Raw genomic sequence first — 24,603 nt, forward strand, 5'->3', positions numbered from 1 at the left:
TCCCCCCCCCCTCGTAACAAAATTTCCATACAAATTTTAAAAATTTTGTATGGAGCGTAACACGGCCTCCGACCCCCCCTCCCCCCCTACTGCGTTACGTAATAAAAGAACGCTCCCCACCGATTACGGCGATTACGCGTCCAGCTCCTGTCAAAACCCTGACGTTGTGTTGCACTCTCGCTCGACCGAAAAACCTCATCTCGCATAACCCATTAACCCACATCTCCGCCTGCGTCGGTCGTTTGGTCACACAACGTCAAGACACGGCACTGGCATGGCTTGCTTGGTCAGGAGCAGCACGAGAGAATGCGCTGTGCAATCCAAGTAATCCGCAAGACCAGCGCTCCCGGGCGTGTTTGGATCTCATCAGGATTCCATCATCGTAGCAGGCGACGACAACCGACGACGTTGACATTGTAGCGCTGGTCTATCCCTGCCGCTAATAATTCACTTTTCAAGAATGACAACGACGACGACGGTCGTTGTCGAAGGAGCGCTGGGTCCGTCTCTGCCCTAAACGACCACGCCGTTTAGACGCGGCGAAGCCGCGGGTTGCTGCGACATAATCGAGCTTGAAAATGTTCATTCATTAGAAGCGAGTTTAGAAGCGGCGAAGACGGCGCGGACTGCTGCGACTTGTTCGCTACCAGTAATCATTATAATAACAATCACATCTTGCTGTGTCTTTGCGAGTTGAGGAAGTCCCTCCGTAGAGCTGGTATCATTGATGACGGTTTTTCCTTGTCCTGGGATGATAATGGGTTTTTGCGACATCGTCTTCGACGATGGCTCGAGGGTGGGTGGTAAAATTGGTCAAATTAGTCACCAATTTGGGATTCACAGAAGACGGAGGCGAAAAATGGGCGGTTTGGTCACCCCCGGAGATGGGACACGTGCCAGGTGCGGCGGCAGGATGGGGGGGACAATTTCGTAAATATTTTATACCGGTCTGCCCGTCGCCAACGAAAGGAAGAAGATCACAAAGACCGATTTTCGGGCCCGGTTGAGCGTGAAAGCAACCATAATTCCTATCATTTTTATTTGTCCGTTGCGTCCGCCCCGACTCCGACGTCGTGATTTGACGAGGAACGTGCCGAATCTGTGTGACAGGGCGGAAGGAAGTACTATCAAAGGCCGGGCTACCCCACCATTTCTTCAAGAAACCTCCGCTCTTGTAATTAGGATTCGACAGAACAAATCGTAGATAAATCATTGCGGGGGCCAAGATTCGTCACCGACAATTTGCTTCAAATTGAACTCGATTGCCGTGTAAAGCCCCACAATCCTAGCAGGCCTGGAGAAGACGCCGCGCGTTTAGTGCGGGGGTGGCCGTAATCAAAATCGACAGATCGAGTCCACATCGCAGCAGGCAAGATAAGACGCTTCTTCGCGCTTGAATTGATTGCGACGAACCCACTCGACAAATAGAGCATGTGCGTGTGTGTGTGTGTCAGTTTTGGGGGAAAATGATAAAATTTTACTCGGGTGAGTGCGTCTATCTTTTGAATGAGGCAGCAGGCCGGGAGAGTTTGCGGATTTGGCCGTGTCTAGACGCAAAGCCTACTCTGCCGTGGTGCGAAATCCTGGAGACCGGGACTTGAAGCTGACACGTTTCAATGGGTGATTGATTGTCGTGCGAGAGAGAGGGAGAGAATATTTGATCAAAACGACGCAACATTTGTCAGCCTGTCAATAAAAAGGCGGAAAGTTCACCTGTGACGGCTTTTCATTGGGGGTGAAATTTTCATCGGAAACACTTTATTCTATTTTGAAAAAGAATTTGGACGCACTCAAAGAAAGTGCGAAATTAACGAAACATGATCTGAAATCATTTCTGATTAGAACCACTATAAGCTAAATCCGGGGTTGCTAGGTCAAATTGAAGAAAAAAAACTTTCAAAGTACCGATAAAAAATTTTGAAATATCTGACAGGTGAAAACCTAACAACTATTAACGGGGAAGGAGAGGAAGGATTTGAATCTATTCAAAAGTTTGTAGAATTTCGAAGATTTAATTAAAAAGGTTGAATTTACCTTCTCATTTAAATAATTATTTCGATTTCTTATTATACTCGTTTATTTTAATCAGAAAGAAGCTCGAAATGGGAAAAAATTAAAAATCTGTCAAAATCTATTTAATTCTGTTAAATTCTGGCACAGATAATAATCAATCTTTTTACTATCTGACACATGAACAACCTAGCAACCCTGGCTGAATCGTAAAAATCTTAAAAGTCGGTTAAGAGCAAGACGCTCCCAATTTGAGCTGAACTGAACAAAACAATTTCTGATTGGAACCGCTCTAATCAGTATCTTTTAAATCAGAAAAGTATGTTAAGGGTAAAGAGAAAATGATCAAAATGTTGAGTGCTGAGATAGGAGAGCAATTCTCTACGAAATCGGTCTTATTTCTTCAATTTTAATTTTTGTATTTTTTAATCCGACTGAAACTTTTTTGGTGCCTTCGGTATGCCCAAAGAAGTCATTTTGCATCATTAGTTTGTCCATATAATTTTCCATACAAATTTGGCAGCTGTCCATACAAAAATGATGTATGAAAATTCAAAAATCTGTATCTTTTGAAGGAATTTTTTGATCGATTTGGTGTCTTCGGCAAAGTTGTAGGTATGGATACGGACTACACTGGAAAAAATAATACACGGTAAAAAAATTTGGTGATTTTTTATTTAACTTTTATCACTAAAACTTGATTTACAAAAAACACTATTTTTAATTTTTTTATTTTTGATATGTTTTAGAGGACATAAAATGCCAACTTTTCAGAAATTTCAGGTTGTGCAAAAATCATTGACCGAGTTATGAATTTTTAATCAATACTGATTTTTCAAAAATCGAAATTTTGGTCGTAAAATTTTCAACTTCATTTTTCGATGTAAAATCAAATTTGCAATCAAAAGTACTTTACTGAAATTTTGATAAAGTGCACCGTTTTCAAGTTATAGCCATATTTAAGTGACTTTTTGAAAATAGTCGCAGTTTTTATTTTTAAAATTAGTGCACATGTTTGCCCAGTTTTGAAAAAATATTTTGAAAAGCTGAGAAAATTCTCTATATTTTGCTTATTCGGACTTTGTTGATACGACCTTTAGTTGCTGAGATATTGCAATGCAAAGGTTTAAAAACAGGAAAATTGATGTTTTCTAAGTTTCACCCAAACAACCCACCATTTTCTATCGTCAATATCTCAGCAACTAATGGTCCGATTTTCAATGTTAATATATGAAACAATTGTGAAATTTTCCGATCTTTTCGAAAAAATATTTTCAAAATTTTCAAATCAAGACTAACATTTTAAAAGGGCGTAATATTGAATGTTTGGCCTTTTGAAATGTTAGTCTTGATTTGAAAATTTTGAAAATATTTTTTTCGAAAAGATCGGAAAATTTCACAAATGTTTCATATATTAACATTGAAAATCGGACCATTAGTTGCTAAGATATTGACGATAGAAAATGGTGGGTTGTTTGGGTGAGACTTAGAAATCATCAATTTTCCTGTTTTTAAACCTTTGCATTGCAATATCTCAGCAACTAAAGGTCGTATCAACAAAGTCCGAATAAGCAAAATATAGAGAATTTTCTCAGCTTTTCAAAAATATTTTTTCAAAACTGGGCAAACATGTGCACTAATTTAAAAATGAAAACTGCGACTATTTTCAAAAAGTCACTTAAATATGGCTATAACTTGAAAACGGTGCACTTTATCAAAATTTCACTAAAGTACTTTTGATTGCAAATTTAATTTTACATCGAAAATGAAGTTGAAAAATTTTACGACCAAAATTTCGATTTTTGAAAAATCAGTATTGATTAAAAATTCATAACTCGGTCAATGATTTTTGCACAACCTGAAATTTCTGAAAAGTTGGCATTTTATGTCCTCTAAAACATATCAAAAAATAAAAAAAATTAAAAATAGTGTTTTTTTGTAAATCAAGTTTTAGTGACAAAGAGTTAAATAAAAAAATCACCAAATTTTTTTTACCGTGTATTATTTTTTTCTAGTGTAGCCCGTATCCATACCTACAACTTTGCCCAAGACACCAAATCGATCAAAAAATTCCTTCAAAAGATACAGATTTTTGAATTTTCATACATCATTTTTGTATGGACAGCTGCCAAATTTGTATGGAAAATTATATGGACAAACTAATGATGCAAAATGGCTTCTTTGGGCATACCGAAGGCACCAAAAAAGTTTCAGTCGGATTAAAAAATACAAAAAAATCGAATGACCGAAATCCTAGAGAACTGCTCAGGAGCAAAACGCTTTGAGTTTGAGACAAAAATATCAAAATGTTGAGTGAGCAAAACACTTTCAATTTGAGGGTAAATGATCAACCATGTTGAGTTAGGAGCAAAACGACTCTCAATTTGAGGGAGAATTATCAAGACGATGTGTTAGGAGCAAAACGATCTCAATTTGACAGCAATTGAGCAAAATGTTGAGTTAGGAGCAAAACGTTCCCATTTTAAGGGCAAATGATCAACATGTTGATTTAGGAACAAAACGCTCTCAATTTGAGAGCAAATGATCGAAATGTTTAGTTAAGAGCAAAACGTTTTCAATTTGAGAAAACAATATCAAAATGTTTAGTTAGGAGCAAAATGCTCTCAATTTGAGATAAAATGATTAAGATGTTGAGTTAGGAGAAAAACGCTCTTAATTTGAGATTAAATGATCATAATGTTAAGTTAGGAGTTAAACGCTCTCAATTTGGGAGAAAAACACTCTCAATTTGAGGGAAAATGATCAAAATGTTGAGTTAGGAGCAAAATACTCTCAGTATGAAAGAGAATGATTAAAATCGTTCCTGATCAGAAAAATCTCAATTTGAGAGCCAAATGCTCTCACTTTCAAGGCAATCGCTCTTAGCCATTATTTCTACCGGACATAAGCTCGTTAAGCCCCTCTCATCAACCTGTCTGCTAGATTAACTCCCACTTGAACCGGCAATCACCTCGCAGCATGCGTTGGCACCCTCAAATCAATACGACCACAGTTGAGACGCTTAACCCCGGGGACGTTTGACCTCATCGCCATTTTTCCCTCGATTCGGTTGACCCCCGCTAGCAAAACGTCAATCCCGCAACAATAACACCCCATTAGAGCGAGAGAGACCGCACGAGCATTAGCTGCGCTAATGCTCGCCTACTTGGATTGAGAGCTGAGTTGAGAGCTCTAACGGGTAATAAAATTTAATATGATTATAGCTCATCATAAGCAGCAATTCCAGAGTGGCGATGGTGCGGGTAGTACTCGACAAGACGGTCATCGTCGTGAATTGAAATGTGCGAATAATTTACACCCCGATGATTGGCAATTCCAACCGCAATTCCAAGTGTGAAACGCCGCTAGTTTGACACACGCAAATCTGACAAATTGATGCGTTAGGTTAGGTGTCAAACCACCGGGGATTAACCGTAGGTGTTAAAACAAGACACCCTCGACCTCCTCCACGGGGACACGGGGTTGTGTTAGAAGAATGTGTCCGTCTCTTGCAGATTGTTCACACATGTCCCGGTTGGTTGGTTGGTCGGGGGAACCTGTCACTCGCACCATCATATTCGGAGGCGTCCTGCGGAAGCCTCAAAAGTGCCACAAAAAAAGTCGTCCCCTCCTGCATTTATGCAGGAGTAGGGCGGAAAATATTTTGCAGTATTACGACACTCTTAGCCGGCTTAAAGTTTGTCACAGTAACAAGTGCTCGAGTGGCACTTGCGACGTCTGGCTATCAGGAGGCAGCGGAAGCGCACCCGGTCATAGAAGGCCTTGAAAACATACGACCAACGCAACAGTCGTCGTCGACGACGACGACGGCGACGAGTTCTGGCTGATAAGAAGCCTACTATGCTCGAGAGTCTCGAGCGAAAATTAACATAACAAACACCCAACTCGACATCGCAGTAGCCGTCGACGACGCTTTCGTAATCGAGTTAGCTTTGCCGGACTCTGACTGCCTGACGGACTAGTTCAAGTGACCATTATCGGCCCCGGCTCATCAAAGTAGGCCGTTTATTGAATTAACGCGAGCACCGGGGTCCGATTCCCGAGTGACCGAATTCGACCGGCTTCGACCGACTTTTTCGGCATAAATCATGCTCTCGGGATGAACTCGTGTCATCGCTGTGACAACATCAGTCAATTGCAGTTGTCATGGGAGGGGGAGGGAAATTTATGCCTTTTACAAAGTGCAGCCATATTTCATATCTCGGGACGCGGGGGGTTTTCTAAATGGAATCATTCAATTTGTGTGCACGTCAACATAATTTGACGTTCTGTTTTCCGGGGGCGTTTTAATGGATGCACTTGTTTGAACACGGTTGAGAGCGAAACGCTCCCAATTTCATGCATTTTTCTCTCAACTGCTGACCAAATTGTGAAATGAGTTGATTTAAAACAAATTTATCGAATTTCAATTTCCGGATCAGCTCATAATCGATCGAATATTCGCAAGAAAAAAAAACGCAAACTTTTGACAGCGTTAGCGCGCGTCCATCAGCGAAACCACAAAAACCCAACAATTCAATCAAAACTGTTGATTTTCCATTACGCACAAACACACTTGTGCATGTGGTTGCGCATTTTCACATGTTGACTTTAATCAGCACTTTTCGCGGGCGTGGAAAATCAGCAAAATTTTCGGCAACAAACACAAAGCGCGCGCGCGCTGTATTTGTTTAGCATTAGCAAATTTTAAGTGGCGGGTAGAAGCAACGCTAAATCCCGATACGCACCAGAGCGTTTGCGTGTGCTCGCGCGCACTTCAGTTTATGAATAAACAAACACTTTTGCGGGAATATGACTAAATGTATGCATAATTCGCACTAAAATTTGCTCAATCAAATTTCCAGCTGGGATGGGGCGGGAGTGGGATTTGCGGTCCGGTAATTGGCGCTCACAATTAGAGATGTAAAATAATGCTGTTCACGCCAGCGTGATTAGGCCCTGATTGGTGGGAAATGTTTTTGTTTTGGGCGCCCTTTTCTTTCCCCTAAGATGTGACACCCCGTCGAGACGCGTCAGTGTCATCTAGTTAGCCGTGACAAGCGCAAACGAAGCAACCGGGTTGACCGGTGTGCGGTTGTTACCATGGTAACGGAGGTGCTGAAGCAATTTTCTTGTCTGCAGAGCCCTGGAAGACACCACGGCAAAAGTGTCGTTTAATTGCGTTTTAATTAGAAATTAAAGTTTCCAGCTAGTTTGAAGTCTCTCGTTTGCGGGGCACAAAGAAAACGCTGCATGAACGTTCGGGAAGAAGTGGGAGAAGCCGTGACAGTTTTATGGTTTGCTGGAAGACATCGCGCGCGCCGTTAATGACGATTCCCGGAACTTCTCCGAACGGGGTGAAGCCGGGCCATTTGACAAAACTTTACAGCGAAATGGTGTGAAAGCCACGATAAGCGCGCGCCCTTTCACACAAATGAGACATTACACCAAGTGGGTCGTCGGAGACCCACGTTTGCGCGAGATGACAAACGACTTCCGAAACTTGGTCCCGCAAAGATTTGACAGATTGACAGAAACAGACGAAATTAGTTGCAGAGTGCACTTCACACTCTGACAGCTGCAGCGGCGAAACGAAAGGTGTCACCCCCTGATGTATGGCCTGCTGCGATCTCTCCTGCCCCAAAACGATAACAATTAAAAGACCATTTGTTTATGGCTTGTCTCCCCGGTAACGACGTCGGTTCTGACCACCAGAGACACATTCCTACCCCGCCTACTCCGTCGTTTCACTAATTTCACCGAAACCAAACTGATTGTGACAAGATTTTTGTGTGTCTTACTTTGTAGGTTCCACATCTCTTTCCGCCCTACTCCAGCAGCGTCGTCGCCCTCTTTGATTCCCGGGCTTGACCCGGGCCAGCAAATGCTTGCACTTGATTAATGAGGTTATGTTTGCGTTTTTGGCGACTCCAAGAAGAAGTGGAGGTTGGGGGGCGGTCGTTAATGTGTTTTGGAGCTGTCCTTTTCTTGAATGATTTACATTTTCCGGCGGCTCTCTCTCTCTCGCTCTCGGCCATCTGTCTTCCCATTCTCGAGTCCCGAAACCATCGTGCGGTGCACACGGTCCTTTGCGTATACTTTTCTTAAAATTTGTCATTCTGGGTTTCGGGTCGTCGTCGTGTCGCAGCGGTGACGGGCCCCGGGAACATGACGGGTCTCTCTTGCAGTCTGCGAATCCTGGGGGTAATCCATCCAGTGGCATGGGGCGCTTTCTTGGTGATTTGTGGTGTGTTCGCCCCTCGGATGTTGATTCGCAAGTTACGACTTTTTAAAGAAATTGTTGGAAATCTCAAGAATTGCTACATAGCGATTTCGAACGTATTTCTAGGGCGCTTACGTCTTTCTAGGGCGCTAGCAACGTCAAAATGACTTTGGAGGGCTCAAGCGACTTTTGAGGTCGCGTCAAAATGACTTTGGAAGGCGCACACGACTTACGAGGGCGCTAGCAACTTCAGAAGGACTTTGGAGGGCATTTGTGACTTACGATAGCGCTAGCAATTTCAGAAGGACTCCGGAGGGCGCAAACGACTTTCTAGGGCACTAGCAACTTCCGAAGAACGATTTTTTTTATAAAGCCCACTAGCATTTAAAAAATCTAGTTGCGGACCTATAAAAGGATTTTTGCATCAGGAAACAGTTTTATTAATTTCGGTACAATTAAAGAAATTGTAAGATTAATCGATATTTTTTTAAGTCTCACTTAAAGGCGTTGTAAAACATTTCTGAAATTTTCAACGAATACCAAACTTTTCTCCGGAAAGAAATTCGCCAAGAAAAACACAACAAGTGATGCAATGCGAAAGCAAAACACTGAACAAAAAAAAAGTTGGAGTTCATTCTGCAGTCGCGACATTAAGATTGCAGATTAATTTCGAGGAATCGCGTTTTTTTCGCTGCCTTGCACCCATCTCTCGGAAGAAGAAAGAAGCAGCACGGAAAAGATATTTTCGGAGCAATTTGTCCGCCGCGCTCTGCACATTCCGGCCAGCAGCTGATTTGTTTTGCAATGCTAATTGTGGAGTAACTTAATTTCACGGGGAGAGCATACACAGCAAAAAATTTCTGTGTAAAATCGCATGCAAAAGCATGCACATCACCTTTGTGAGAAAAAGCATGTAATATTGTATGAGAAAACGTGTACACAAAAAGCATGTGCCAAAGAAAAAAAAATAAGGTTTGCTCACCCCAAAAATAACATCAATCCGGCGAGAGTCATATTCAGATTACCAAGTCCGCGCCCCAACCCACTCGGCTATTTCGCCGCTTTGGAAATAGTTGGATCATCACCGATGTAGCTGTAGGTTCCCCATACATCGTATGCAGTTAACACAGTATACGACGTACGGAAAACCTAATATTACATTGGCATTGATCGGACTATTTTCATAGCGGCGAGATAGCCGAATGGGTTGGGGCGCGGACTTGGTAATCTGAATATGACTCTCGCCGGATTGATGTTATTTTTGGGGTGAGCAAACCTTTTTTTTTTCTTTGGTACATGCTTTTTGTGTACACGATTTCTCATACAATATTACATGCTTTTTTTCACAAAGGTGATGTGCATGCTTTTGCATGCGATTGTACCATCGGATTTTTTGCTGTGTACTTGTCATTCTTCTTCCCAGTGGAGCGATCCCAGCGATGCCCGGAGTTTGACGAAGTGTTGTCCGTCCGGAACGAGTGACGTGCGATTAGTACTACATGAATACTGCATTCGCAACTCTCGCTCATCATCTGTGGTCGCTCCCAAGGTGCAAACCACAAGAGGTTCATCTATAATTCAGATTGATACAGTCCTTGCCGGACAAATGACATCGGTGACAAATGTCACCGGAGTTCCCCTTTTCCACACACACCCCCATTCGGTGTGTCCCTATTTCGGGGATAATTGAACGAGAACAAGGTTTCAAATCCCCACCAGATCATCGGCAGCGGCTGTCAATCAGCGGACAGCCGTCCTCACAAATCCCGCAATGCAATGCGCCCCGAGCTAATTATGTATATGTGCAGAGTAACAATTTCCCGCAAAACAAATTAGCAAACTTGTAAATATTAGCCCGAGGGCCCCGCTGCTAAGCACTTGCTTTCGCTCGCTCCGCTCTCCATAATTGTCGACAGAGACAAGTGGACGAGCAATGTTTTCAGACTGACAAAAAATTCATCTTGAACTGCAGTTTATTCTTTTGGTTAGGGCATATATTATAAAAGTATATGGCAATTCATTTTGAATCTCTGTGTATTCCAGATTGAAGAAAATGACAAAATCATCTTGAACTCCAGTATGATCTATCGATAAGGAGACTTTGGCATCCTTTTGGATGATTTTGAGTCGTGCTGACAACTTCAGAGAGCGCTAGCAACTTTGAAGGGCGTAAGCGATTGATAAGGGCGCTAGCAACTTTTAAGGGCGCTATAGAATACTATAGTGATTTCTTAGGGCGCCACCGACTTCAGAGGGTGTCTAAAGATTTCAAATTGCTCCAGCGACTTTTAAGGGCGCCGGTGGCCTCCGAGGGCGCTAGAAACATCAAAGGGCTACGTTAGGGATTTCAGACGGCTCAAACGACTTATGAAGGCGATAATGACTCAAGAAGACCTTAGTGACTTCCGAGGGCGCTAACGACTTTTTAGGGCGCTGGTCACTCCAGAGGGCGCTATCAACTTCAGAAAGCGCAAATTTCATAATTAACGATTCCCAAAGCCCATTGTCTATGCCATCATCATCAACATGATCCCGCCGCGCCACTTGGTGTCCACTCTGTGCCATGTCACAAGAGTATCCTTTCCGCATTTGTGGGTGTGTCTATGTGCGTTTGTGTGAAAATGAGTGCGATTCGCGTTCTAGATGGCTACATCGCCGCGTGTGTGTGTGTTTTGTGTATGCACAGCTAAAAGCATTAAACATACATCGCAAACAAACACACACACACACAAGTTGACACAGTAGCTCTTAGCGCGAGCCGTCACCCTGGAGGCATGTGTAGTAGGCGAGAGTTGGAATAACACACAGAACTAAATACACAGCCGCGCGTCCGAGTAGGCCATGCGTTTAACGCGCGCATATTCGATTTGTGGCAAATCTCGGGTTCATGGGAACCGGGCGCTCCAGAAACCTACTGCGATCGGCGAAGGGATATGCTTCAATCAGCCCCGAAGGCATCCAATTTGTGTATGTGGGTTTGTGTGTTTTTGGGGAAGAGGAGATTAATTATTAATTTTATCTAAACTATACCATCTCCGAGGCCGGTTCTCGGCTGCCAGATGATGTGAAAGCATCCCCCCGCACCCCATCATTGCAGGATCCACTCAGGGAAAAGGTTATTATGAAAATATACATTCTGGACCGTTCGGAAAAACATCCTTCCCGGGGAAAACCTGACAAACTCATTTGCCAGCGCCTCTCTCTCCTAGGACACGATAAACACAACGTCACAAAAGAACCGGCGGCAGCCTACTTCGATCTCCGGACTAGCAGGCCGGACACAGTTTCTGGGAACTGACTCCATATGCGAAGCTCTCACGTCATAGCTTGCTATGAGCGGTGCTTCAAATTTTAATAGCTCCGCCCGAGGCAAGGACGAAATCGATTTTCAGGAGTTGCTGCAGCAGTCGCCGGTCTTGGCTTGGCCAAAACTCACCCGGAGTAGTTTTCGGGCGGCGAAAAGTTGCAGAACAACAACTCGGATGCAACAGGAGAACGAGAACCGGTTGTAGCGAAATTAAACTTTCATTCGTTTGTAATTATTTCCAATGACGATGGTTTATTAATGTTTCAATTTGGGCGAATTGGTTGGATTTTCGGGGAGCTTCTGGACGAAGACGGGACTGCTAAATGATGCAGTAAGCTGATTGTTTTGTTCAGACAACATTGATCTGGTGTAACTGTAAACTCTTTGTTTCAACTGGTTTGATTTTAAAAGTGAAATTCAATTGACTTCTTAAAGTTTTCTGGAAGAATATTAAATTAACAAATGTTTGAACCTTGAACGATTCAATCGCCCACCAACGTGGAGTGAGGAAACCAGAAGCTCCTAATTGAACGCCGAAAATTGCTGCATCTGCATCATCATCATCGTCAGCGGAGACCACGAAGCAGCTTCCTTCTCTATTTTTCGATGCACTACTGGTAGGTAAACGGTTTCGCTTGGTTGGCTGGATGCATCACAACCTCAGCAGAAAACTTTAACACCATTAATATCGACCACCAACCGACCAAAAACCAGAACTCCGGGGCCCCGGGGGGAAGAAGATGTACGATGACGGCGACGACGACGCGTTGGGCCGATATGATGACGGTGCATCAAAACTGTACCTTGAACAGAGATGTGAAAGTCTCTTTTAAAAATTCATGGTGAGATTCGAACCAATGGCATTCAATCGCAATTTGAAGTCAAGCGCCTTTACCGATTGAGTAACGGTGACAATTCATCTTGAATTGCAGTTTATTCTATTGGTTCAGGCATCTGTAAAAACATATGTATTTTCTATTAAATTGAAAACTTATTTGAGCTAAATCAAAGAAAGCAAATTCATTTTGAACTGCAGTATGTTCTTTTAGGTTTAATAATACTTTTAAGACATTTCAACATAAGTTTTCAAAATCATCTCGAACTCCAGTATGACTTATTGATAAGGACAGTTTTGACGCTCAGCTCTTTTAAAGATCGCTGAAATTTCGCATCACTGCCATCAAATTTCCCAGCAAAACGTGCGCAAGATGATGTGGGAAAAGCGTAAACACCAGCTCCAGAGGCGATGGTAGGGCCCCACCCAATGAATGAATGATTCCAGAGGTTCCCGCTGATGCCTCCGGTAGCCCATCCGGTTGCGGTGGGAAAACTGCTGCATCAAGGGGATGCTGCAAGCTAGTTTTCTGCATCATCAGCATTGTTGTAATAATTGTTATGGTCAGCGAAATGGTTCTGATTCAGCGAACTTACTCTCTCGGTAAGGACTCAACAACAAACCCAATCAGTTTCTTGCTTCGTCTTCTGTTAACTGGTTGCGCATTCAATGAACAGCTGCAGGGTCGAACGGGTGTGAGATTTTTGAGCGTCGGTTTGGGCGGTCCGATTTGCACCTTTATCGAGAGGGATCAAACGGGAGATTTTTGGAACGTGGGGAAGGAAGGAAGGATTGAGGGACGAAAACCCGATGAAAAAGTTTGCACTTACTTGTTTCTGGCTGGTGGTAGTAAGATTCGTGAAAGTGGTGCTCACCTGGAAGGAGAAAGAAGAAAAAATGGTTTGAATTCTACTGGACTGATGGTTAAAAAGTATTCAAAAGAAAAATATTCATGCCGAACAGTAGTATTATCTATTATATTGTAACCTCTGCGAAGCGATGTCAGAAGAAATGGAATTCTTCATGAACTGCAGTCTATTCTATTGGTTCTGATATTTATAATAGTGTCAAATTAAATAAATTCATCTTGAACAGTAGTATGAACTTTTAGGTACAATGCTTAAAATTCAAACCTCAAAGCTGTGAAAATTTTCTTTTTGTTTACGTTCAGCTTTCCAAATCACACAGCTCATGATAAAATCGCCAAACTTCCAGGAAAACTCGGTCATGCAAATTCAACTCAACGCAAACACTTCATCCCGGGGATCCTAACCAAACATATTTGAAGCCCCCCTCCCTCCTCCCAATCCAATCAGCATCAAAATCAGCAAAACAACGCAACCAAGTGGCCGCCGCGGGAATCTGCGCCGCGCTGCATCGAAAACGGTTCACTTATCCATCGATACCTGGCCAAGCCAAGCCAAGCCGGGCTTCTGCCACCTCCGGCGTTGGCGGGAATTTTGTAGTTTTTGGAGCTGACCAAAGCAAGCAGCGTTTGCACGCTGCACTATCGTACCCGTAGTCGAGCAGCGGGCGGGAAAAACCACAGCCAACTAGGACCTGCTCGCACAGTTCGACGGCAGTGTTCAGTGAGGTGTGACAAGGTGTGTGTGCGAGCATTTCTGCGTCGCCTCCTCTGACCATGGCCTGCTGCGATGTCCGCTGGGGTGTTAAAATTTACTCCAAATATTCGATTTATTTCGAGTGGAATTTTGATGCTATTATCCTCTCTGCGTTTGGTGGTGTTTGGGGAAGGGGGGGGGCAGCGAAAGGTGAGGCAGTGACCGGTCAGTTGCACAAATCTGGGGTGTGAAACTAGAATCGGTTGCACGTACAGTATGCACGGGAAGGTGTGAAGGCAGCCGAGTGCAACGATTATTCACTGGGGTCAGGATAAAGTTGCACCTTTGGCAGGACCAGAATCAGAACCGGGAGCAGGAGCAGCCTTGGTGTAATTATTTTTGGCTTCCGAGTTAAGAAGATAAATTATGATACATGGACTATAACACGAAAAAGGTAACTTTTAATACTTGGACATGCATCGCTCTTTTGGGTCGTTCACATCGGTGTTGGCTGCAGGTTTGGCAGTCCGGGAACGTTGCAGACCTGGAAGCTGCAGCTAATCGGATCAGTGCAATAAAGCTGGGCCAGAGAACTTTGGGGCTGCCGTCCGTCATTAGATGGCCGGTGAGATGGTCGTTTTCGGTAGGGTTGGCGAACTTGTTATTGACCAATTTGATTCACGTTGATCAGTACAACATGCTTAAAAGCCCATAACTTTAACAAGAAATTGGTAATATTTGTTGACCTACTTAACTTTGCTTGAAAATTCATCTTGAACTGCACTATACTGTATTGCTCATAAAATGCAGAACTTGATTAGAATTAAGAGTTTTAGGAACGTTGTCAAAGAAAATCAATTCATCATGAACAGCAGTATGCTCGATTTGGTAATATTTCGGTTATGTACTAATACAAGCTTTAAAGCAATTAAAGCACCTTGAAATTCAGAATTTCCTCTTAGATAGAAAACCTAAACAAATTATGTTATAGAACGCCAATTCATCTTGAACTGCAGTATGGTCCGCGGCTTGATAGCTTTCATTAGATTGAATATAACAAGTTTTGATGGAACAAAATTAATCTTGAAGATATGAGATCTCTGGAGAGATTTATGACTTTTAGAACGTTGTCGTAGAAAATAAATTCATCTTGAACTGTAGTAGGCTCGATTTGGTATCATAAATTTGATCAGTTACTGTATTTATAAAAGTTTCAAATTAGGAAAAATCACAATGAATTGCAGTTTGTCTTATCAGATAGGAAACTTAAACAAGGATGTTAAAGAAGGTCAATTAATCTTGAACTGCAGTATGTTCCATTAGGTGGAAGATCTCTTAAGAGTAGGTTTAAGCTCAAGTCAATAAAATTTACTGGATAGAATTCTGCAATGAATGCAGGACTCAAATCGCACCATTTACCCCTAATGGCCCCAGGTCAGACAGCAAATTTATGTGCAGCAGATAGATAGATGGAGGTAGGTGTGTGCACTTTGTGCAGAGTTGGTTTGAAGTTTTGCTGCTGGGCTTTAAATTTCTGGCGTGAGCGAGTATTTGGTTTCTTGTTAGTGTTCTCCCCTCCGCACCCCTCACCACACACACCTGTGAGTAGGGATTTGACCGCAAAATCATCACCATCTCGGACCTGCTGCCCAATGTTGTGATGGCGAGAACCACAGACTGAAGGGGGGCTCGTCAGGGAAGGGCGTGGATCAAACCGCAGTTGAGCCCCGTGTCCGAAACCGACCAGTGAAAAGCCAATCGACATATTACCGGTTAACCGCAGAATCTAAATTAACAATATTGCATTTACATGTCCATCAAATTATCGAACAATTATCGGCACATGTGGGAGCCGGTTCGTGTGCATCACGACACGACTTGGGGCGACTAAATAGGAAAGCTGGGTACGCGCCGAAGGGCTATCAATTAAATTGAATTAAATTAAAGACTTGAATCTGTTGGCCGCACGTGCGTCGATCTACTGGCCTAATCTAAATCGTGCTCCAGGGTGGCCTTCGGCATCCCAAAGCGAGACAGAGAGCGAGCGTAGGTGTAGGTGGTGTAGAACCAACATCGCAGTCATCATCATCATCGTCAGCATCACCATGATCAGATCAGACCTCGTCAGCATTTGAGGCACATACGAAAGCAATTTGCTTTAATTTATATCTCTCTGCTTTGCCTTTCCTCCTACCATCGTCTTGAACTCCCCTCAAAACCACCTCAACACACACACACACACACCCAAGCCATATTGAGAGACCTGGCTGACGGATTGCTGTTGTTGTTGTCGGTCCTGGACCCCAGAATCTACCGGAGCCCAGGATGCAACCGGGAGATGGTTTTGCGGTTTCCGACACACTCCGGACCCTCTGTCTCTCTCTAAACCAATCGGACGTCGAGGCGAGTGGATTATAAAACACCATTATCCTGACCCCCGTCCCCTCTCCCAACAAGAGCTCACAAAATGTAAAGCTTTAAATCTTACTTTAGTACCGGGTGAAGTGATGCATTTTTCAAACTGACCATTCAACGTCCTCGTCGACTCCGTCGACGACCAAAGGTGGAATACCCCTTTTGGCAATTAAGTAATAGAGATTCGGGTTCGGAGCGAATAAATGTTTCATTTCGATAGATCTCTACAGGAACGAGAAGTGAATGGCTTTTCTGACTGCGTGAGTGTGTGTGCACTGCACTCAAAAGGACGTAAATCCTGCAAATGGCAACACTTTTCATTAGAGTCTTACTGGTTTGAATTGTGGTTTGGTAGAGTCCTAACCAATAGAGGTGGTTGCCTTTGCGGAGTTCATCATTTTGAGCCCGTTTGGTTGAGGTGGTTTGAAACTATTTTTATTATTTTTACTATTACGCAGTGCTGCCTAAAATAAGCTTTGAAAATTGCCTTTAAAATTCGTTCATCATGAACAGTACAAGTAATTTCATAAAATTTCAAAAATCTGTCCGGACGAGATTGTATCATACCTACTCTCTATTAAGTTGAATTCACAATGAACAGCAGTAAAACATACTGTTTACTAAATATGCTTCGAAAACAATCTGAACAGTAAAAAAATCAATTGAAGAAAAAAGAAGAATCAGTTTGAAACCATCTAACTTATTTCAAACGAAATTTATCATGATCAGCAGTATGGGCCATTGTATCTTGAAATCTTTTTTTAAATTTTTTTTTGTATACCTTGTCTGGCTTAACACGTTTGAAATTGATGAAATGATATCAAATTAAATTAATCGTGATTTTTTTATAGACGTTATTCATGGTGAACTGGAGTATGTTTCTATTAGTTTCTCCATTCTTAGCAGAGTAACTCTCCTGGAACAGTACCATTCCTTCACAATCTTAAATCTCAAACGGCATTTGTTGTCAAGCCTTGCACCCACCTTCCCCACAACCAAGCGTTTCCCATTCAAGAGGTTCTTCCGCCTCAATCGACCTGTCGAAGGTGATTACATCGAGAGCTGAACCCCCCTTTCGCTGCCCGAGGCCAAAGAGTTTACATAAAATATATCTAATTGTACAAACGAACGATCTTTATCTCACTCGAATGGAACTTGGCATGTCCTCCCACCCTCTCGTCTCGTACTCATCCAAGATGCCCACCTTGAACCGCTCCGCCAACCGTAAAAGGATTCTCCGTCTGTGGCCAAAACGAAACCAAAAGGGACGACGGCACGGAGATTTCCCAGCGCAAAAGGACCGAAACAAACGATATTTATGCATGCATAAGTACACCTCCCCAAAGCCTTTCATGTAACAACACAACACTGCCGTGTGTAGGAGAGACGGGCAGGCAAGCGCAACGCACTTCGCCGCCGCCGCCAAGGAACTCTGGGATCGTCATCATCTCCGCCTCGACCGGCTGACGGAACGAAATTTATGCACATGGTTGTCCCTTTTGCACAGAACGGTGTTTTGCTGCCTTCTTCTCCGGCAGTGGAAAGCTCGCCAGACGAAAGCTACGGTTTTGTAGAATTGACTAGGAGGGTTGGGAAAGGGGTTGTAATTAGATTTTAAAATTTGTTGTGGAATTCATGCTGAACAGTACGATGACATATTTATTGTCATATTGTTGTTGTTATTTGATAATATTATCATCTCCGCCTCGACCGGCTGACGGAACGAAATTTATGCACATGGTTGTCCCTTTTGCACAGAACGGTGTTTTGCTGCCTTCTTCTCCGGCAGTGGAAAGCTCGCCAGACGAAAGCTACGGTTTTGTAGAATTGACTAGGAGGGTTGGGAAAGGGGTTGTAATTAGATTTTAAAATTTGTTGTGGAATTCATGCTGAACAGTACGATGACATATTTATTGTCATATTGTTGTTGTTATTTGATAATATTAAACAAGATCATAAGAAGAATTAATTAAGATCACCTGAAAAATCAGATAAAAATCGTTCATACACGTTCAATGTGAATGTCAAGGTTATCAATGAACAATACCATAGCTCAAGATGAATTAAATGAAAAATTGTGAAAATGAGAAAAGTACATTTGAGAACAAACTGAGCTAAAACAGCTGATTTAAAAAAAATACATGCTCAAAAGTTTCACTTTGAGGCAAACTAAAATTAAAGTTGATTCATCCTGAACAGGACAATGATCTATTAGCAAGCCGATTTTGAATGATTTTTTTTAATGTGACGGTGCTATTTTTGTAAGGTTGTAAAATCAACCCTTCTGCGATTAAAATTGATACCTGAAGGTAAAAAATCACCTTGAATAGCACTTTGATCTACTGATTCATGCAAAAGATATCTTTAAAACGCTTTCCTCCGTCAACTTAATTGTTAATTTCAAACTCAAATGCACTTTCATCTCACCACTAAGTGGATTGCACACCTCTTTTTCTCACATGGATGCTGTGTGCTTGTTTCTCCAACTGTTGAGACCAAAATCCCCACACGTCAATAAGTTTCGCTGTTCTCGCTCGTCTCAGCTCGGCGGCAAGAAGTTTCTCAAGATGTGTGTGCGCTCCATGTTTCCTCAAACCCTCACCCGGCGATTCTTGGTGATGCAACAGAGGATCATCTCGTCACGCATCGCCAAGACTTGGTGACTTTTTAAACCACGTGAGAGACGACGTCGTCGGGGTTTGGTCCAGCCAGGCATTACATGATTGTTTCATAAATGTTACATGCTTTTTGTGTTCGCCTTGGCTTAGACGCAAAAAAGGAAAAAAAACCTCTGCGATTCTTGTCCGAGCGGTCATAAAACCAATAGCAGACGCAATCTTGCAGTGCTGCACCCACCAGCGTAGCGATGAGAGAGAAGATGCAACTATTACAAAAGATGGTGCATCCCTGTGCCAGGTCTTTTGCTTCTGCCGGACTGACAAGTGAGTTGTTTACGACAATTTTCGTACAACGATGCACTTAAGTGGGCAGGGATGAGCAATTTGTAGATGGGACGACGACGACGACCATAAAAAGAGTAACTTCTGTGAGCTGAAAGCTCAGGAAGCAGCAGCAGCAGTGTAGAGAAGGTAAGGTATGTACATTAGTTCGGCTCAGACCGACTCAGCTCTGGGGCTAAGCACTGAGTGATGGAACGTGGGAAGAATTTTCTATATTGTGTGTGTGTGTGCGGTGCAACTATCCACTTTTCCAACAGTTACACTACCTCCTGTCTACCTCAGCAGGAGGATCCACCTCAGGAGTACTAATACCGGCTCGGGACTGCAAGAATAGACAAGTTTATTGCGGGAAAAGAGCTTGTTTGCTGAAATCTCCAGACGATATGTAGCAATTTTCCAGGGTTTTGATCGAAAACGGGAAAGGGTTGTCCTTCTAATACTCACACACAGACACAGAGAAGGAGAAACTGTAAACTTATCGAGCATGTAAATCAGAGCCGAAACTATGAAAACGAAAAACCAACTGGATTAGATCGGAGCAGAATTTGCGTGCGTGTGTGTGTGTGTCGCCAGGGAAAGCTGAATTGTTTCGGGTAATTGAAGGGTGCACCGGGAATTGACAGGGGAAGGGCAGGCACCCAAGGACCATGTTTGACCCAATTCCTGGGCTTGGAATGTTTTTGTTTTGATTTGGAGCTAGATATGGTAAAGGATTTTTGCAATTGTAACACGATTTGTTGGGGTTCGGATGTTTTTCGAGGGGGGGATTGACGTTGGAAATGCAAATTTGCTTGTTCATCATTCGCCAGAAACGAATCAAAATGGAAATGGGCTTCAAAATTGACCAGATTGTAGCTTTCGTGTGATTTATCACGAACAGTCGTATGACATATTGATTACATGCACGCATATCGCAGTCAAAAATAATCTACAAGCATTCAATTACGCATTATGTTACATTAAGTAATAGAAAATAGCTATGTTCGTGATGAATTTCTTCAGCTTACGATGAATAACGCAGCTAATTTCAGTTTTTTTTTTGAAAACATTTTCAATTGACTTTGGAAATTCAAATTTGCTTGTTCATATTTTGCCAGAAACGAATCAAAATGGAAATGAGCTATAAAATTGGCCAGATTGAAGCTACGGTGTGATTCATCATGAATAGTTGTATAGCATATTGTTTTTGTTTAGAAACGACGAATTCATATCAAAAGTCAAACTAATCTACAAGCATTCAATTTAAACTCTTTTTATTTGAAGCATTCAACTTTGCCTTATGTCTTATAAAGTAATAAAAAAAAGTGAAGTTCATGATGAATTTCATCAGCTTACGACAAAAGATGCAATCACAAAATTTTATACAAAATAATATATTTTTCAGGATTCCTATGCTGCAGATTTGAGATAAATTTCATGTTATTTCTTTAACAGCAATCGAAATACTGCCGATTGTTATGAATTTCATCACAAATCTTAAGCAACTTATTTCAGCAAATAACAGCTCAGTTTTTGCAGAGATAGAAATAGTGAAGTTCATGATTAAATAAATGACACCTTATGTTTTATGATTTAATAAAAATAGTGATGTTCGTGATGAATTTCATTAGTTTACGACAAATGACAAACTTTAATACAAAATTATTAAACTACTTTTCACGATTACCTAGGCAGCAAATTTTAGCTAAATTGCAGGCTATTTCTTTAAAAGCAATAGAAATACTGCTGATTGTTATGATTTTCATCACAAATCTTACGCAATTTTTTTGGAGCTAAAATTACAGCTGAGTTGCCCAATGCTGATTTAAAACAATGAATATTGCTGTTCGCGGTGAATTTCATCAGAAATCTTTCAAAAAAAATTATATACTACTGTTCACGAAAAAACTTTAAATAAAATGTAAACCAGCCTTATAAGTCGGGACGAAAATTGTGTTGGTCAAGTTGCAGAAAACACTTAATGTTAGCTGATTTTCGGATAAATTGCAGCCATTGGCTGTCAACATTAATTTACAAGCTTTCAATTTTGCGTTATGTTATTTAAAGGAATAGAAATAGGTGACGTTCGTGATAATTTTTTTCAGCTTACGATAAACTGATACACGCAATCACTAATTTATTATGCAAAATCATAAAATTACCTTCGCATCAAATTTGAGCTAAATTTCAAGTTATTTCTTCAACAGCAATAGACATACTGCTGATTGTTATGAATTTCATCTCAAACCTTACGCCGCTTATTTCAGCTTATTCTTTAAAAATATCGATGTTCATGATTAATTTCATCAGCAATCTCTCAAACAAAAGTGGCATAGTATTGTTCACGATGAAGTGCAGTTATTTCAGCCAAATAATAAGTCAGGACGAAAATTTCGTAGGGTGGTTGAAAAAAAAAACACTAAATTTTAGTTGATTTTCCAAGCTAAATAAACAATCCGCATATGTTTGCACAAAACTCTAAAGCACCCACCGGAAACCTCAAAAGTCCTTCACCTTCTCAAGATTGATTACTCTCCGAAGGGGGAAAGCCCATTAAAATATGTCCTGCACCACTCACACACAAACAACGTGACGTGACCTGAGAGACATCTCCGAGTGACGTGTAACGTTAACAACTTCCCTGCTGCACCCACCTTGCCGTCGGTCGTAAGCTCAAATTTAGCCCATTTATCACCAATCATTTTGTTAACCCTCAAATGGTGCTCAAGTTTTCCTCCGGTTGCCCTAGTTTGAAGTGCTAGTTCAACATCAGTTTGTCGTCGTCGTCGTTGGAGCACATACTTCATTGACATCATTCCGATTCTCCGACCCTAATCTGGCAACCCTTTCCTTCCCCCGCAACGGCAGTGTGGCCATTCCAATTGACACCGAACATGGATTGAGTGCCCTCCCCGTCGCTCTCGTCCCTGCTGTTTATCTTTTCTATTGATTAAATAATTGTAAATTTTGTGGCCTGGACAATTTATGTTTCTGTCCTTTCGTGCTCTCTTCGAGCACCAGTGTTCGATGCCGATCCGGGACCTAAGGAATCTGTGCTGGGAAGAACGTGTGAGGGACGGGGACAAGTTTCTTGATTATACCACCAGATCTCTGCACAAATGTTCTGCTCTGCTTTGGTCGTCGTTGGGGTGTCAAAAGGACCGAAAGATGCACATTTCGCACACTCTTGGTCCTCGCCATGTCGATCCACAGCAGGCCATGACCAATGAATGGGAATGCTCGCCTACTTGGACCCGGACTGGATTATTCCGAAAATGTGCTGCTATATTGTTTGTGTGTGTGAGGGAATGTGTGCCGTTTTTGATATGGTACACACGTACGAAACACAAATACTCGATCGAGCTTGGAAAAGGCAAATATAAGGGAGGGAACAGTAAGAAAAAAGATTTTTCTGGGCGAGATTCGAACCTAGGTTGCGTTGCATAGCAAGGTTTGACGGGCGCCCGTACCAACTGTCCCATTTTCACTCTTTTCGAATTTCGAAATTTTTCACTGTGCTTGGCAGCAAACAGAGCTACAGTCTGTTCAACGAGAGTCGAAGATACAAAACGACGATAGGGACGACCCTCTCCGGACTCTGGACGGGAGGTGCGAGAGGTTTGTCTATTGCTGATGCAGTCTGTTGCCTCAATTGGCAGCTTGAGTGAAGCGGAAAATTTAAGTGCTTGATTTGGGGTTTGGCGCAATAGTGCAGAAGTTCGAGAGCGAGAGGGGAAAACTGCTTGCCAGTGCAATTTTGTGCGCAAGCAAAGGCGCACCAAATCTACACTTTACATTAAAATGGTACACGTACACGTATGTAAATTTTGTACTTGGTCTACACAACACATGTCCTTGTTGCCCCCCAATTTCACCCCACCCACCCCAAACTATTCGATACAGAGTGTGAAGACACATCGGCACGGACATTACTCTGGTGTTTATTTATTTTTTCGACAAACACGACCAGAAAAAGTCGATAAAGTGGTTTGAAAGTCGAACCAACAAAAAAAAAGCTAGCTTGCTGGGAAAAACAACAGCCCCAAACTCGAGCTCCGGCGAAGGCTTGTTCGATGTGCGAATAGTAACATAAATTTCCGACACTCTCGACATTACTAGCAGCAGCCAACCCGTCCGTGTGTAGTACATCTGTCCGGAATGGGTGTTATTCTAAATTGGGAAAATATGTGCGGAACACTCGTTCGTTCTTCGAATCGATTGCACTAATCTAAACATACCATCACGTCGTTCTGCGCTATTCAGAAGGTTGATCCGAATCGGAAACCCGCATCGAATATTCATAGTTTGGGGAGGGGGAGACAGCTTGTGTGGGGAATCGGTCTTAATTTTATTCATTTCCTTCACAATTATCAGCTCACCTGGGGGTCGTCGTCGTCGTCATTTCGTCTGGAACCCGATCGGGTTGCAGATAAATTATGGATGCGTTCCCATGCAGAACTAGGACTTATGGTACTGCGCGAATGGGGCAGCACCAGAGCATTGATTCAATTACTGTGTCGGTTTGTCGGCAATCGATAGTCAGTCAGCTTCGAAAGTGGGGTTCAGGGAAAAAACAAAGTTAAACTAACAATGGAATCGATTATAACCAATTTGCAAGAATTACTGTCGAATTATGGAATTACCATACTGCTGTTCAAAATAAATATTTTTTTGTTCAGTTCAGTAACTAACCGTTCAATTACTAGGCATTTATCTTCTAATCAACAGAGTATACTGCTGTTCAAATGGATCTATGCTGTAACAATCGACCAAAAAACTTGATTTAATTTATCATGAGCAGCTGTATATTAAATTATTTGCTTTTTGTAACCTTCAACACGCAATTCAAAAAAAATTAACTTTATCGTGAACAGTAGTATGATTTTATCTAGTACTGAAATCCTATTAAGTTCACCCCGATTTACGATATCCACGAAAAAACATGACTTGGGTTTTTTTTTCAGTGAGTCCTTGAATTTTTTCTTTAATCCTCAAAATTTTGCATTTTTTCGAGATTTTTAAATCTTTATTTTTTATTTGGATAAAGTTTTGTCCAAGCATCTATGCATTAAAAAATGAAATTGTGTATCATTATTTTCCATACAAAGCTCCATACAATGTTGCGGCCTGGTCATACAAAATAGGCATGGGAATAATCGAAAATATGTATCTTCAAAAATAGTTTTCTGATTGATTTGGTGCCTTCGGCAATTTTGTAGACTACGAATAGGACTTTCCAGAGAAAAATACACGGTAAAAACAATTTTCCATTCAAAGTTTATTTTTTATTTTCGAAATTTTTGATGTTTTCT

The 24,603-nt window shown here is 42.0% G+C and overlaps 1 protein-coding gene across 7 annotated transcripts in view; it reads right to left on the reverse strand.

Annotated features, from left to right (window-relative positions):
* The window catches only part of LOC6034502 (teneurin-m), a 206,670-nt gene that overhangs the window by 101,689 nt on the left and 80,378 nt on the right, over window positions 1-24,603 (reverse strand). For 6 of the 7 annotated variants that reach the window (XM_038251307.1, XM_038251308.1, XM_038251306.1 and 3 more), the window contains one exon: window positions 13,206-13,250. The exons of the other annotated variant lie outside the window; for it this stretch is intronic. In XM_038251307.1, the coding sequence (XP_038107235.1) occupies window positions 13,206-13,250 (45 nt within the window). The remainder of the gene's footprint in view (window positions 1-13,205; window positions 13,251-24,603) is intronic. 7 annotated transcript variants of the gene reach the window in all.

The sequence above is a fragment of the Culex quinquefasciatus genome, chromosome 2 (assembly GCF_015732765.1).
Source record: "Culex quinquefasciatus strain JHB chromosome 2, VPISU_Cqui_1.0_pri_paternal, whole genome shotgun sequence".
NCBI lineage: Eukaryota > Metazoa > Arthropoda > Insecta > Diptera > Culicidae > Culex > Culex quinquefasciatus.